This window comes from Anopheles stephensi, chromosome 3 (assembly GCF_013141755.1).
Source record: "Anopheles stephensi strain Indian chromosome 3, UCI_ANSTEP_V1.0, whole genome shotgun sequence".
NCBI lineage: Eukaryota > Metazoa > Arthropoda > Insecta > Diptera > Culicidae > Anopheles > Anopheles stephensi.
The window spans coordinates 54,831,600-54,848,034 of NC_050203.1; the positions used below are offsets into that span (position 1 = coordinate 54,831,600).

The 16,435-nt window shown below is 44.9% G+C and overlaps 1 protein-coding gene across 5 annotated transcripts in view; it reads left to right on the plus strand.

Annotated features, from left to right (window-relative positions):
* LOC118513385 (protein outspread) overlaps positions 1-16,435 on the plus strand; it is a 217,581-nt gene that overhangs the window by 145,972 nt on the left and 55,174 nt on the right. For all 5 annotated transcript variants that reach the window (XM_036059049.1, XM_036059050.1, XM_036059053.1 and 2 more), the window contains exons 4-6: positions 45-110; positions 2,872-3,060; positions 3,251-3,314. In XM_036059049.1, coding sequence (XP_035914942.1) covers positions 45-110; positions 2,872-3,060; positions 3,251-3,314 — 319 coding nt within the window. The remainder of the gene's footprint in view (positions 1-44; positions 111-2,871; positions 3,061-3,250; positions 3,315-16,435) is intronic.

A 16,435-nucleotide genomic window follows, 5' to 3' on the forward strand; every position in this document is an offset into this window, starting at 1 on the left:
TTCTTATGCGGCATTTTCGTTTTTCTTTTTTTTTTCGTTCACAGCGATGGCAGCGAAGGTGGTTCGTGCTGTACGACGACGGGGAGCTCACTTATTCGGTGGATGAACATGTAAGTATTGACGCGATCGGCTGTTGATTGAGTTATGGGGAAATTTTACCCCAAAAAGTACTAAAACAAAATATTTAAATAAATCACTCGTTAAATTGTCTCTCAACAATAACATGACCTTTGCTAATTATCTGAAAGCTCCTTAAGGTGTTAGGGCTTGTCTGAGGGTGACGCTAAATACTTTCCGAAAAATTCGTTCCAAACGAAGGAACGAAACACCGGTGCGCATTCTCAATCGCAACCACCAAAACAAGTAATACCGATGCGAACGGAAACCTTATCCGCCGTGATCGGTGAAGGTGACTTCGCAATGGTCAATTAGCACTACCGAAAGGTGGCTAAAGTCCGGATCATATGCTTCCTTTCCATCCTCACATTCTCACTGCCCACGTTTACGAGCCATGTTTAACGACGCCGGACAAGCGGGCCTCAAAACCTTATACCAGCAAAGGAACACGGTCGGAACATTTCCAGACATTAATAATAATAATAAGCTTGAGGAATTATATTCCACTCGCCGCGTGTTGTTTCCTTTTTGGTTACTTTTCCCTCTGCAAGTACTCAAACACGTGCTTAAGCGCAGCCGTTGCAATCTTTGTTTTTATAGCCACACATACCAACTCATAAAAAGCACAAACACATAAAGCTCCTATTAAGAACGCATAATGATGGTTCCTTCAAACGCACGGACCCACAGGGAAGGAGGTGTGTGAAAATTAAACAAAATATGCTCACGTTCCGATTCGCGTCCCCGGTCTCGGTCCAGACGGATTCGCATAAAGATCCCAATTGAATGGCATGTCTTTTGCAGCTTCGGGAATTTGTGTTATTTAAATTAAAAAATCCTCAGACGCTCAAGCGGCAATTGATTTTTGTTTCCTTTTGGGGGTAAAATTAAACCTTACCGTTGGGATGCATTTTTGTGGCCTTCCACAAGAAACATTCGTTACTCAACACCACCTGACTTTGGATTGAAATAAGCATAATAGCCTCTTCTTTGAGGTTTCGCGTCGTCTCAGGTAACCAGCAGGAGATGTAATGGATCGGCCAACCACAAAAAAACTGTTTGCTTGCAGACACAGTGACACGCAAATATTTTAATCGACCTGCCCAAGATTAGAATCACATGTCAGCTCGTCTTACTTTGGTGCCCCCTCCTGCCTGAGTTTCGCAAAAATGTGAAGTGAAGGTTATGTTACGTCCGTCTGGAATCAATGCGTTTTCCCGGCGAATCCTGAAGGCACAATATTTTGTCAGATTTTCAGAACTAATCCGACTATCGTTCTGTCACGGTCGTTTGGGCAGATAAACTAACGCTACACATTCCGGAGAAGGGTACATTTCAATGGAACGTCGAGCGTTTGATTGCTTTTTGAAGAAATTAATCTTATCCAAGGACGAAGCTGCTCCTGCTGGAGAAGGATTCGCCCGTACTTCAGTCTGGATCATTTCTGGCGAACCCTTCAGAGTTGAGCCAATATAATCCTTGAGATTCCACGTCCCGAAACCCCATCGGAGCTTCGTGGAGCTAATAAAAACATTTCATTTTTTGCAAAGAAGAACCACTAACGCAAGCTATTGCCGCCTTCTTTTTTTTTTTTTTTTGTTCGTGCTATCAGCCAACCGCCAGGTCGTAAAGAAATAAAAGAAACACCCCATAAAATGTGCAGATAAAACCGTGGATACTATCGCATCTCTCGTGAATTGTGTTGTGGTGTGCCGTGCGGTGTGATGCTGCTTCTTAATAAAATCTCTCCACAGGTGGCGTACCGCGCAAAAGGTTAGCGCCTTTTTTTCTTATCCCTTGGGACGCAAACGAACGCAACAACCCAACACAAAACCTTCGCCGAAACGCCGAAGGAATATAAATATTTTCCCAAAATGGATTGATGCAATCCTGCAGCTCGGCCGAAATGAAGCTTTTTTTTCTTTCTTAAGGGTTCTTTTCCCCCGACCGGGACCAGTGCAATTTATAATCGCCTCCCGGAATGGAGATTTTCTGTAAACTAATTTAACGGTTTTATTGATGCAATTTAGTTGCATACAGCGTTCGAACTCCCATCCCAACCATCCATGGGGTATTGTTTTCTGGGCGATGGAGCTGTTGCTGCGCCACACGGGTTCGATCGTTCGGAATTATTGGGCACGATTGGGGCTCACAGTAAGATTGAGAGATCTTTCGCCCAATGAACGTTAATTTACTTTGAGTTCTTTTATGCGTCGAGCTGTTTGATTTGGACACTTGACGGTGCTTTATTGCGATACATTTGGTGGATGAGAAAAGACGCAACATTTTGTGTGAAATTTATCTTCCTGTTATTGTACACATCGGTTAATTAATCCCTTCTAGTGTGTTCTTCCTATGCTAGCCTTTTGAGGGTCAATAAATTCTAATAATTAATAATTTTTATCAAATAAATTAAACAAATATTTTCTAAACATGTAAACAACATTTAATAAAATTAACTTCGTATTGCATACCTTCAGGCGTCATCATTCTCAGCAAAATCAATTAATTCTGTTCTTTTATTTTATTCGCAATTGTTTGAAGAGTTTAATTTACCATCTCTTAACATAATTTAACGTTTTTAAGTTAAATTAATAATCATTATTAAAATGTTATTTTAAATAGCCTCAAAACCACAAAATGTCTTCGAATGCCTGCAAAAATTGAAACTCACTGAAAGCTCCCATCATAAATGTCACCGAATTTAAGATTCATATTAATATCTTTTCATTACTTTTCTTTCACCCCGACCAGCCCGAAACGATTCCACAGGCCATAATCGACATGACGAAGGTCCTGGAGGTGACCACGGCCGACAGCATCACCAGCCACCCGCACTCGATCGCCATCACCGCACCGGATCGTGTAACGTTCGTGAAAGGTACCTGCCCGGAGGAGTCGAAATGGTGGTTCAACGTGCTGGTAGCCTTTCCCAAATCCAAGGTACGCTATCGTAACCCCCGAACGAAATGCATCACTCCCGAGCCCATTCCATCCTTTCATCAATCAGCGATGTACGCATTGCGTTTATTGTGCATGATCGATATGCTTTCTTCGTGGAGTGTTGTTTCCTTTTTCCCCCGTGAAACATGCAAATCTTTACACACTCACTGACGGTACTTCATCATTACAGGGTCGACACAAGCGCAACGCAACGTTCCCCGGCGGGCAAGCGACCACGATTCTTCAGGCTCAAAGTAAGTAGATTGTTCTTTCGCGTCTTGCCGCTTTCGGATTTTGTTTCTGTGGAATTGGAATGCCTTTCTTTCTTTATGCTATGGAGCAGCAGCAAGAAAACTTTCCCCACGCATGTTGTGGGTGTCGATGGGGTTGGCGACAGGTTGAGCGTTTTTTTTTTCGGCCGGAATCACCACCCGTACCGAGAGGGCGATCAGTGAAGCGTCGAATCCGCGTCGCTAAATCAATCATTCTTACGTTTCACGGGTGCGAAAATTGATTCCCCTTGCTCCAGTAGGGTGAGTTGATGGGAGGGGTAAGAACGAATCCCGTTATACATGACGATTGGTTCCGTCATGACGAGGGCCCGGCTCCGACCAGAAGCTGGCTCGGTAAAAAGCTTTGGGCCACCTTCTGCTGCAAAAGCACCGCTAATATGGCGTGAAGTTACAATGTGTTCGCGTCTGCTGGTCGAATGTGTGGAGCAGTGGCCTCCGGGGTTCTTTTTTGCAACGCTGATACCACCACACGATCGGTTAGAACGTAACAGAAAAAGGTTTCCTTTATTTAGGTTCCAATTTTTTGTTGAGAGATTTATTTCCACTGCAGGAGAAGGGCACTCGAAGTTCATTCTTTCGTAACTTTTGTACCTCGCTTTTTTCGAACTGGGATGCTTTCTTCCATTTCCTCTTCGGGGTTTCCGCCTGCCAGACACCGTGCGGTGGGTGGCGGGATGATGGAAGACGATGACGACGATGATGATGTTTCGGACAGGGCCGCCGACTGTGTTCTTTGCCGTCCCGTTTGGTTCCTTTTCCGGGATGTGAAGTTCACTCGCACTCGTGATCTCATTGCTGTCCTCCACACTCACACCAAGACCACACCGGGGCGGTTTCGAGATTTGCTATCCCCCCCCTTTTTTATGTGTGCAGTTTTCCACCCTGCCAACTAAAATCCCAAGTGTCCAATTCAATGCTTCTTGCACTCACGAAGCACTGCTACAGCACGGGTTGCATCGGCGAACCGCAAATGGACCTCACCGATCGCCACGATCGATTTATCTTGGCCATGCCACAACACCACAACCGGGCCCGTGCAGGACAATAACAAAAAAATGATATAAACCCCGTTATGCAATCAATAATAATAAAAGATTTTGACATGTAGAACATTGCACCCACTTCACCCACTTTTTCTACCAACTTTCCTTCCTTCGGGGAAAACTACCCTCTTTGTGGTTTTGGTGAGTGTTTTTCTGTGATGATGTGGAAGAAGCCGGTGGCGTTGGGGTGGGAAGCAAATGGAAAGCTCTCACAACACACCGTGTAGTGCCGGGTTGAGATGCAGCTGGAAATGCAATCAGCCCCGTACTTCGCATTCTATTCTACCGATGCGTGATCATCGATTTGACGTCGGATCGGATGCCCGGTACACTGCTTCCACCAACACCACCGATGGGAGCATCGTTTATGCTGCACACGATGCTTTTCCCCAAGCGTGCCGCGGCCCCAACATAGCAGCGTCTCGTAATGATGTTATTATTGTGTATTGCATTGCCGATTTATTCCGTCCCGCTGGAGCTGCCTCTCGGTGCTGGCGAATCTGACATCCGGTTGAGGGCAAATAAGAGGAAAAAGCAGACACACACACCCGACACGTAGAGATATATGTTTGCCAGCGTACCAGAACGCACAGTCTCGGACGCTTTTCGCGACACGGTAACATAAGTAACGACAAATGTTGTGGAACCCCCTGGACCACGATCATCGGCGATGCTCAGAATCGAGAGGAGCTTAGATAGAACAAGTTTCACTATCGCCCAAAACACGGTGTCTCTCTCACACACGGAGGAACAAACAGCTGAATGTGTCGGTCTTTCCAATTCTCCCATTCGCAGCATGTATTACACAATCGAGCACCAATTTAGAAGCTATGAAGCATAATCTCCGACAAATCCGACCGATCCCGACCGTCCGCCCGCCCGGGCCCGGAGATCATCATCGTCGTAACCGAGGTAAAGAACAAACCGAGGCGGTCCCTCCGGCTGCCCCGCAATGTCATTTCTCGGCTCGTTTTTCTTCCCATTTTTCACTCGTTTGTTTTATGCTGCGAAGGTCGGATATGGGGTTCGGTAGGATGTTTTTTTTTGCGCACAAATTGGACATAGGACGGCGCGCGACTGCTTTTGCACTGTCCGCGCTGCAGTGCAATGCATCGCGCTGCAATGATGAGAAATGGAAACCCGAGGTTCGATTATGAGAAATTGCGGGAAAAATTGCTGCCATTACGTGTTGAGGTAGAACCGTTAGCGGAGTTGGGTCCAGTTATCGGTTGGGAGTGTGTGTAACGGGTGGTGGCAAAACAGATTTGTCATTCGACTGATTGCTTGTATGGGATTGGTAATTCTACCGCCGTGTTTGTGCGGAGAACAAACACCGGCATCGGGCTCGTTTTTATGCACATTTTTTGCGAGAGAACTGAAGACCGTTATAGAGCGTGGAAAATGTTTCCTGTTTAGTGATTTGTTTTATTAGAATCGAAATAGATGCTAACTTCAACACACGGTTCTATTATTTTCTATACATTTTAAGCAGTGAAGAAGCTGTACAAAGAAGAGGAATGATATCTGTTGAATTTGAATCTTAATTTTAGCAATTATTTTGCGTCACTTTGAAAGACGTCTTCACAATGGTTTCTTCTTCTTCTTCTTTCTTTGCCGAACGACCTTTAAGGTCATACCTACCATTTCTGGCTTACTAGATTTAATGATATCACATTTTTAGATAGTCAGCCCTCACTACCAGGCAACGGTTCGGATGGGATTTGAACCCTGGTTCTGCCGCTTCAACTACCGCCCCATCTTCTGAACCCCATGAGTACCAAAGTGCATTCCATTGTTTACATTTTGACACTGATTTTTCTAAGAAAATTTAATGCTTTGCGTCGTTTTCATACTTTTCGATACAATTAAAGTCGGATAAAATTAAAATTGAATAAGTAAAATTAGCACTATTTTAATAACAGATATCCTGGCATTCACATAGATGGCGCTACTAGAACTGAGTCCATTTATTTGTTGTTCAAACCTCTTGTAAAAAAACTTGTATAAATTTAAAAGCAGTCAGGACATTTGTTTATGAGATGTAGTGTTTTGTGTGAAGAAATTTTTAAAACAGTGAAATATGTTTGGAAAAGATTTAGAAGAAGAAGATAGAGCAAGTAATCGCCAAAACATAAGCCATAAGCCAGAACAATTTTGAACTTCGAATAAATCGCGCTACAAATATGGCATCCACAGTTGAAAGATTGCCAAAATCGCCGTACAGCCGTCGAAGGTCACGATTTTGAGTAGCATTAACTATTATCAGAAAAATGTTTTTTTTTTCTCTTGTTACAACATAAACTCTCTAGGTCCAGTTTTTCGTAAAAAGTCTAACTTCATCTTGGACTTCTAAATTAAATATCGCAATTAAATCTAAATACTTCAAAACACACTTGAGCCCTTGTACCACTAACGCTTTTAAAGCTGTTTATATATTTATCTCCAAAGCATTCCTTAACAACTCAGTCAAGATTTCTCAATGCACTCCAAAGTCAATCAAATGCTCGATGGTTGTGTTTGATTATTTTTATATCTAAACATTAGGAAAACATCCTCGTCCGATGAAGACGAGCCCTAGAGAAAAGCAACAAATAATCGTAACGAGTGCAAATGCACATGCAAACACACACTTTGCAGCGCATCCGTCATTCCGGTGCCTGCGCAGATCACCGGTAACGCCCTGCACACACATCAAACGGCGGCAACCGGGTTCTGTCCGTCCACGAACATGATCATCTACACGTGCAATCCCCACATTCGCGCCCCGCAATCACCCCCGCCCCAACCTGATTCGGCATAATCGAAGCCTCCATCGATTGTGTTCCCATAGGGCCACGGAGGTACTCATTGCCGATGCAAATTTATTCATAATTCTGTTATTTCCAATTGTGCAATAGGCATCCAATTTCCCCCGGCGCATCACCAATCAACAGTAATTTTCCGTCCCGAGCGTCTCCAGCCCCGTTACGCAAGATGCGCGATCCTCCCACCCCGCACTACCTACTGTTTTAGGAAGATGCGAATGATCTTAGGATTAAATAGAAGAAAAAAAAAAGAAACGACGACCCGCGTTCTATTGCGAAGTAGAAAGAAGATCGTTCCAGCAAAAGAGCAGCCATATTGGCGCGGAAAATAGAAAGAAAAAAAACAACCAGTCAAATGTACCGCTAGCTAAAATAAACACAGCCAAAGTGATCCGCGGTTCGTATGAAAATTGCATTCTATAGCATCGGTTAGAATCAACGCGACGACACACCTTTTTATTATTACCGTTGTCTTCTTCTGCACACGCAGCAACGGACGGGCGTCGGGCTGGGCGAGTGGGTGGTCACTAGGGCGCAAGGGAGAAAATCCAATCACACTGCATTTCATCACGCATCGCATGGGTTCGGATTGTAATCGACCTCGCGCCATGATCCCACTCCCCCTTCTCTCTTTCTCTGGGCCACAACCGAAGCGTAAAGATGCCACCCTCGTTGCATGTCGCAGATCTGGGAGCGGGTGACCATCGATTGCATAGCCGGTGCATGGTTCGGGATGCAAATAATCGGTGCGCGCGGCACGGTCATATAGAATGCCTGAATCGATTGGCAAGCGGCAGAATGGGCACTCTTGCAAAAGTTCTATTCTAGCGTGCTTGCTCAAGAGCAGCAGTCAGAACGAAATCGATTCGATCGTGGCGATACAGTGCGGTGCAATTTTTGTCCACACGCTATCTTTGAGCTGTGAATTTTTATTGCATTCCTGTGAGCGTTAGCTTCAGCTCAGTGCCTCTTAAGGCGCAGATCTTTTTTCACTAAGAAATCGATCAAAAAGCTTTCCAACATAACAAGAACTTAAAGTTTTCATAATCTATTTGCATAAATGAACGAATCCTTAATGTGCTCCATGAAGATGAGTGTGACCATCTTTCGGCACTCACCGTACTAATCCGGCACGTCGTGATGGATTGCATGTTCCGCATGACAAAGATGTGGTCGCCTGTATTTGATGCTCGTGCTCAATCAATCGAGCCTCCTCACTTCAGGCCCCTTAGCCCCTTCTCCCCACCCATACGAACAAGCAATATGTTCTGGCGAACCGTCTGCGGTCTGGCTTCGTTCTCTAGAACGGTGCTCATCTCGTGCTCGTCTGCTGCTAATTTCCTCTTCCATACCAAGCTTCATCAAACAAAACGCGATCAGCCAACCCCGCACGATCAAGAACCGCGGTTTCGCAAATAATAACACAACAAAAAAACACCCCGCGACGACGATCCTTTATTTCTCGCGAAGGTGGGGTTGCCTTTGTAATGCTGGTGATGGCGAATGTATGTATTTGTTTATTTATTTATTCCTGACAAAAGCCCTCCTTCAGCCACCAGCACGTGAGATGGTGAAGGAAGCAGGGAGTTCACGGACAGTTGGTGGAGATGGGCAGACGTTGGTTTGGCATATGAGATTGACGTGTTGTTGTTAGTTTTCTTTTTTTCGTCCGATCACATACCGATTTAATGGATGGAATGGATCGACCGTTGCAGCTCCGAAAGGAAGAACTGTCTTGCATCTCGCTCTCTCTGCGAGTGATGATGAAAGCATTTGAAGTGTTTAGTCTGCTAGAAAGCATGCTCAAGAACCTGCATGATAGGATCGGAATGGTAGAAAAGCGACCGAATGAAGCTTAAGAATTATCCTTTCAAATCCTATATTTTTAGGGAAAAAGATCATCTTGAAGTCTTTCAACGGTGAGATTTATCATAGTTCGCTTGTGTAACCTTACAAATGTAAAATCCTTCGGTATCATTGCTCCCCCGAACCCGGACACTCGATCTTAACCTTCCCACACTGACATTAAGCAGCGCATCTTCTTCAACTCGTCTGTCTGGCTTGTATCACCTTCGGGAAAACATTTATTGCTTCGCTTAAAAACAACACCGGATTGATTTTTGCCCCAAAGGTCGCTCACGAACCACCGACGCGCTACGTTCGTGATCGTCGTGACGATATGGGCTCGCTCTTACCGGCTCGAGGATCCTCGAGTGCTCCCGTTGCTTACACTAGCGACACGTTCTGACGACCACTCGTCACCTCACCTGACAACCCCTTTCCCAGGCACCCAACTGCACCATCAAAGCAGGGGGGAAAATGTTACGCAAACAAGATGACGTTTAGCTACTCCCAGGGTTTGCTAACCTTGAACGCGCCCGAACCATCACACGATCGCTGCCGGCGGGAGTCATCAGCTTTGACGTGCAGCAGACGAGGTGTTGAAAGTTGTAGCAACTCCGCACTGCAAGGTCACGCACTAGCTACTCGCTATTTTCCCATGCGTGCATGACCTCTTCTCGTCGTTGGAAGAGTTGCAGTGAAGCATAACTGAGGTGCGAATCTTAACCCGGTTCGAGTGTTCGATTCTGGTGCAGAAAGAATTTCTGCAGAACGCAAACCATTACCGCCAAACACGGATCGTGCCAGTTTTTTTTTGCCACACACACACAGCTCGATATCCCATGGTGTGAGGCTTAATTTTTGCTTCCTAATTGGCCCTCTTCTCGCAAACGAAAACAATCGAGCGCGAGTAAAACAATGCGATTGTTGGGGTGGTGGGGGGTAGGAAAATCGTGCCACAAGAATCGGGGAACTATCGGGAAACAAAGAACCAAACAGAAACTGACATTCGGGGAACCATTCGAAGCCCGGTCCGACTCTCGGTGGCTTATGACACACGTCGCCGCCCAACACCTTATGGCGGACCATGAGTGGTGGTGGTAGTGGTGGTCTGTCTCAATTAGGGGAACGCCGGTAACGATCCGATTGGGGTGCAATTTGTTAAATGTCAGCTCAAAGCCACAGCCAGTTTACGCCACCTTTAGCCACGCCACGAATGTCAATTCCAGAAATTGGTTACAACCACCAGCCGGGATTCGCTGAACGAACGGTAGAACGTTCCTTTGCTCCTTGGCCGAAGGTTGCCGGTCGAATCGTCTTAGAACGGAACCAGGAAAATATGGTGCGCCGTGTGTTTTGGGGTTAAAACACTCGACACACGTTTCACGCATTCCAATCGAAACGGACAGCGTTGACCCACATTCGCGCGCGAGACAAGCTAATCATATCTTCCGGATCGATCTGGGTGGAGCATGCAGCCGGTATGATCTGAAAGCTAACACAAACCACCATAGGCGCTTGACTGCGCGTGCCAAAATGTTTCGGAATTGGCGATGGAGGGGGATGGCGAGGTTTGACAATTAATTTGTACCGCAACTCATAACCGATCAACTTTAGCAAGTTAATTTGAAACGTTAGGGCACCGATCGCCCAAACCTTTCCATGCCGATTTGTCTTAGGTTGAGAGAAGGATTAGTGATTTAAATCGAATTAATTACGATCATGAAGCCAATGTGATCTCATAAAGTAGATTAATCGCCGTGTTTCTCCTGCGTTGATAGTATCTGCTTTCGTTATTTGCGATTCGTGCACCATATCAATAACCTCCTTTTAATGAGCATGCTCCTATCGCTTGTATCGCTTCATCAGCCCCAAATTAGCTCACCCGCAGTACCGATCGGATTGTCTAGCTGTCAGCCCGTGTCGATCGATCGAGTGGAGTGGATCCTTTGTTGAAAGATGAGCCAGCTTTAAGCTTTACAGTGCCGTCATAAATTATGCCGATACCACTTCAACCCCCTAATTGAGTCCCGTCTCCTAGTGCTGCTTATCGAACTAATTTAATCGCCTTTCTTCACGACTTTTAATCATCCCGGCTCGGTCAGATACGTTTCCATCTTAAAATTCAAATTAAAGAGCAGGAAACTAGCCTTCAAAAGATCGACTCGTAGAGGTGTGTGGGATTCATTCGTCCAGACACACAACGCACCAGCCCGGTGCGGTAGTCAACATTCTATTTCATTATTAGACTTTATTATTCACAAACAAAGCGCGAAAAAATATGTGCAAAATCCACGCACGAGCAGTTCCGTTCTTGCCATTAGGCAGCAACGTTCGATCGTAGGTGTTGGGTCGCGATTGACTTGATCGTGCAACGACTTTGACAGCACGCGGCACGAGAATTACACACTCCGCTCCGTTCTGCTGCACCGACATGTCATCGGAGGTATGATTTATGTCGCTTGATAGATTTGCGCTATTTGCTTTTTCTGTACCCATTTTTTGTTTTACTTTCAATTCCTCTCGACTGGAAGGCAGCCGCTTTTAATGATGGTGGCTCCCAGACGCCGCCACACCCCAATCTCACTCCAGTTAACCTCAATCGAAGCGAGATTCAATTAATCAATAAAAATAATTGTGATGTATCAATCGACAATTAAACAATTTAACGTCACCAACGGTTACAAATCGAGCGAACACCGTTTGCCGGCTTACATTGTCACCCCAAAAAAAGGTGGGGGACCGTTTCGAAACCCAAAGTAAAAAAAAGAAGAGCGACAACAAGAAACAGAAAGCAAGTAAATTAATCGTAAAAGATGTAGCGATTCCGATACGGAAGGACAAAACAAGTGAAAACCGTTCGAGCGGGTTCAAAATGGTTCCACGCGAGTCACGAACCTATCGCCGAGCCTGCGATCTTTCCGGGTGATCTTCACCACCGGGAACACAACAACCCCGAGGTTTTTCTCTGTGGCGACGGACTGTTTTCTTCATAATTTTCCATTTCTCTACGCCGGAACGGGAACGGAAGGGTAATATGGTTGGGTCCCCGGAGCGTGCCCGTTGTTTGTGTCGTTTTCGCTGTTTTTGTTTCGTCATGAAAATTCTTCAACCACCATGGGTCTTGACCGCGGGTGGAAAGAAGGCAGAAACTGCAATCGTAACATCTCTCCGGTTTGGTGAAAACGAAACCAACGATGCCGTCACTGGCCTCTTGTCGCTGGTGGTATTTAAAAACTTGCCATTTTTTTCTCGCTCCTTCCCCTATGCTTTCCGCCATCACCGACATCGTGTAATAAGGGATGAAAGTAAAAGCGACGGTGACGACCCTCGGCAGCTCTTTTTTTTTTGCGAAAGCTGCCAATATGAGATCGGTGGCCGTCGATGAGTGGTTTCGTTTCGACGTTACGACAGCGATGCACTGCGGTGGGTTTTGGGCCAGTGGAAACTGTCGGCTAGGTAGTGATCCCTTTCCATACGGCCAGGTTTCAGTTTCTATGGTTGATAGTAATGCGGCCAGAGCAGTTTAGCAGTTTTTCTTGCACCGTATGTGTGGAGTTGTGGTGATGAAACGAATGGTACTGTTTTCCAGATGACCTATTTTCCGACCGCCGGAACGGAGGGCTTATTACGACATTACGAATGCAGATGCAGCTGCTTTAAATGATCCGTGGTGGAAAATGATCTTTGCTGAAACATAGAGATCTTATTAACTTACTTTTGTTATATCTCTTCTTATCTTTGTTGGCTTATAAAAATATTTTCTTAAGTATGATCTTGTATCATGAAAGTATTTAAAGTTTGTCACAAGATCTCTTAACATGTTTTAGATTTTCGATTGATTTAGCTAATTAAGTTCAATTGATTTAAACTCCAGAAAATTGAAGGACCTCTTACAATATTTGTATCATGCATATTTGTTTCATTTATTTAAAAAACTGTATGTAAAAAATCTTTACTAACATTTTATATAAACGACTACTTTTTCTTATGTTAACATTGTTTAAACAATAACGAATACGCAAAAAAATATCAATCATCATCGCACAGTTTTATGATTTAGTTTTGACTGATTACAAACATTTGGGGCAGTCCAGTGGCAACGGCGCCGGTATTCACACGGAAGGACCGGAGTTCAAATCCCATCCAGACCCCTTCACCCCGTAGGCAGGGCTGACTACTTTGTTGCACGTAAAATCAGGTCACAGAAAGCCAGAAATGGCAGGCCGGATTATATATAGCTTGTTTTTGAGTATATTTTTCATAAAACATTCAAAAATAATCGATCAACTTAGTAGCTTGCATGAACAAAACATAATTCGATTATATTTGAAAAATAATAATAAAAAAGACCGGCGACAACGGCTTTGGTCTTCATACGCCAGGACCAGGGTTCAAATCCCATCCGTACCGTTCTACCGTAGTCAGGGCAAACTTCCCAATAACGTGGTACCTTTAAGTCTCGTAAGCCAGAAATGGCAGGCATGACTTTAACAGGTCGTTAGGCAAAAGAAGAAGAAGAAGATATTCATCACATAAATAATTTAAGTTGTTAACTTAAGGTGTTCACTGGTAGTTCTCCGCTTTTTAACCTTTCAACTAAAAGTAAAACATAAAAGTGATCGTAGCATCCTAAACGATCTTCAAATTGATCATTTTATAGCGCCGAATACTTTCTTGTGAACCTCTTTTTCATTATGCTTGTTTAAACTATAATCGACATGGACAACCCTGCATTATGTACCAGTTAGTTAACAACAAAATAATTTAATTTCCTGTTTCCATAAATTGATTTCTCACTGCAGTCGTTTTCTCGCATACAACGAAAAAGTATTCTAATCGCCTTGAGCATATTGCCAATTAGATCTTGAACCAATTCTTTAAGGTCCGTGATCTGGTCACATTCCTTCTTCTTGCACACACTCATAAAAAAAAAACAGTTTTGCCAAAAATTATCCACCATATCATCAATCACTTTTTAAACGCTTCGCTAAATTATCCATTCGATCGATTACAACATCGCCGATCGCGCCCGTACATCGCGCACTGCATAAATCTCTATCGGCTGTAAAGTAACGCCGGGCCATTCTCCCGGTGTGGTTTCAGCCTCAAAACCACAACCGAAAAAAACGAGATGCGAAACGAAATTGCCTAATCGTGATCACCATTTATCTAATCTGATGGTTTGTCGTCTGGTGCGGTGTCTGGGGAGGCCACCGCTCATTATGGCCCACGGCTGCATTTCGGCTGCGGTTCGGTTGTGGTGCAAAAATGGCCCATCTGACCTTGAAATTTGCACTGCGCCCTCCCGCAGCGGGACTTTGGCTGCACGCCACACGAATTCCCGGACCGGACGGTGCCTTAATTGTGGGCAAGATATGCATCTATCAAAAAGGCTGCGGGACTTGGGAAGGGTTTAACGAGACGCAGCCGAGCTGGCCATTTGACTGCTGACTGCATGTGTTGGTGGTTGCCTCACGCAGGTGCAATACTGTTAACGTCATGTTCCTCTTATTAATGCGATTTTTCTTTTTCCTTTTCTTTTCTCCACAGGTAAGTGATTCGTTGCGCTTCTCAAACCACATACGTATGGGGGAACTTTGGACAAAGAACACACAAAGTCGCAACCCATTTTGGTTAAGTATATCGCGTGGAACAATTTGTTATTCTGCAGACTTGTTTTATTAAATTTCCGACCCGCTAGTTTAGTAGCCATGTCCAGTGATCAGGATAAAGATCGAGTCTGATAGTTATCACAACCACGGAACGGTTTCTAAAGTGAAGTGAGGCCTAACATCACCCCCAAACGGTTGCAGATGCAGCAGCAATAGAAATGGAATATGAGCATCTCGCGCTTATGTCAACCGCTTCTTCGCTTGCTCGCCCAGCGAATCGATAATGAAAGCATTTAGCATGATTTAATAGCAACCACACACGCGCCATAAATCACGCTCGCAAGACTCTGGCTGGGGCCAATAAATCATGACTTGCTTTAGCCAGAAATGCAAAATCTGATCCCAAAAAACCCCTGCTACTCCGCCACATGTCACCACATGGGTGCGCAAAGATCGGTTGGGTTCATTCGGCTCCCCCCCGGTGGCGCACGTTCGGCGGCTGCAGTTGGCAGGTTTTCGGAGCATGGAACATTCTTACCCCAAGTGTGGTACGGACGACCGGGGCTCGTTTACTTTTGCCGGTCGTAGGGAAGAACTCGCCAAGCTATTAGGTAATTTGAACACTGTTGCTGCTGCTGCCGAGTGGTTTCGTGGCACGCGGACGATTTATGAGCTGCACCCGGGTGAAATAGCAACGAGAAGCAGTCTGGGTCTGAGAGGTCAAAGAGGAGTAGCACAGTATATCCGTACATACGTTCGGCCGGCTGTCGTCAAGGGTAGGTCGTGGAAGGATTGCTCTTACGAATAATTATGTCCCAACGGTGTATGATATGCATTAGAGTTCAACGTTACTTTGAATGTAAGAAATAGCTACACACGTTGAATTAATTTTACAGGTCCAAGATATAGAAGGAATTTCTGGACATGACATTTTTCACATTTCTTAGTACATGTTTGATCGTCCAACAACAAAGACTTGCCGACGGATCGATCGATTGATTGCTATTAGCCACATTCCGGTGGAAATATTTCCCCAATTATACTCACCTTCACTGTTGACACATTCTTCCGGCAAGTTTATTCAGACATTCGCCCTTTTTGGCCATCCGTACCATCCACCCTGTCCTAGTGGGCAGGATTTAATCTTATCGAAGGCAAGGATTGCACCGAAATAAGAAGTAAGAAAAAACAGCAAACCTGCCCGCCTCGAACCATGAATAATGCAACCTGCAACCCGAACGCCGAACGTTGCTAACGAGCCTATTCGCTTGCCCGGCCTGATTGTGGATGCATGCCGCGCTCAGGGTTTGAGAATTGGCCCTCCCAAAATACCTGCTCATCAGCATCACTCTCGCTCACGGTTGATATCTCAATATTTGTTCTTTGTTATCGGCGTTCTTCTTCAACCACACTAACACTCCCCTGCCAGAATGCATCTTCGGTGCATTTTCGGCCAACGAAGCCAACCATACTGCGTATTCGACCAAGCTCACTGAATAATGCAACATGCAGACGACATAAATCATCTCGAAATACGCTCATCGATACGCGTTTTCCTGGGGGAATGGAATCGATAAATGCATGGTTAGAATTCGATCGCTTGTGTAGCTGGTGTAGGATGCGATCACAAGACCACAACAAGGGGTTGCAAACGAAGCGTTTGAATTAGTAAAACATAATTCCCGCTGCATGATTTGTGCGTTTCCCCGTTGGAGTTAGAAACATTTGGCAAACATTCACAAATAAATTTTGCGTTCGATCGATCGATCGATGCATTC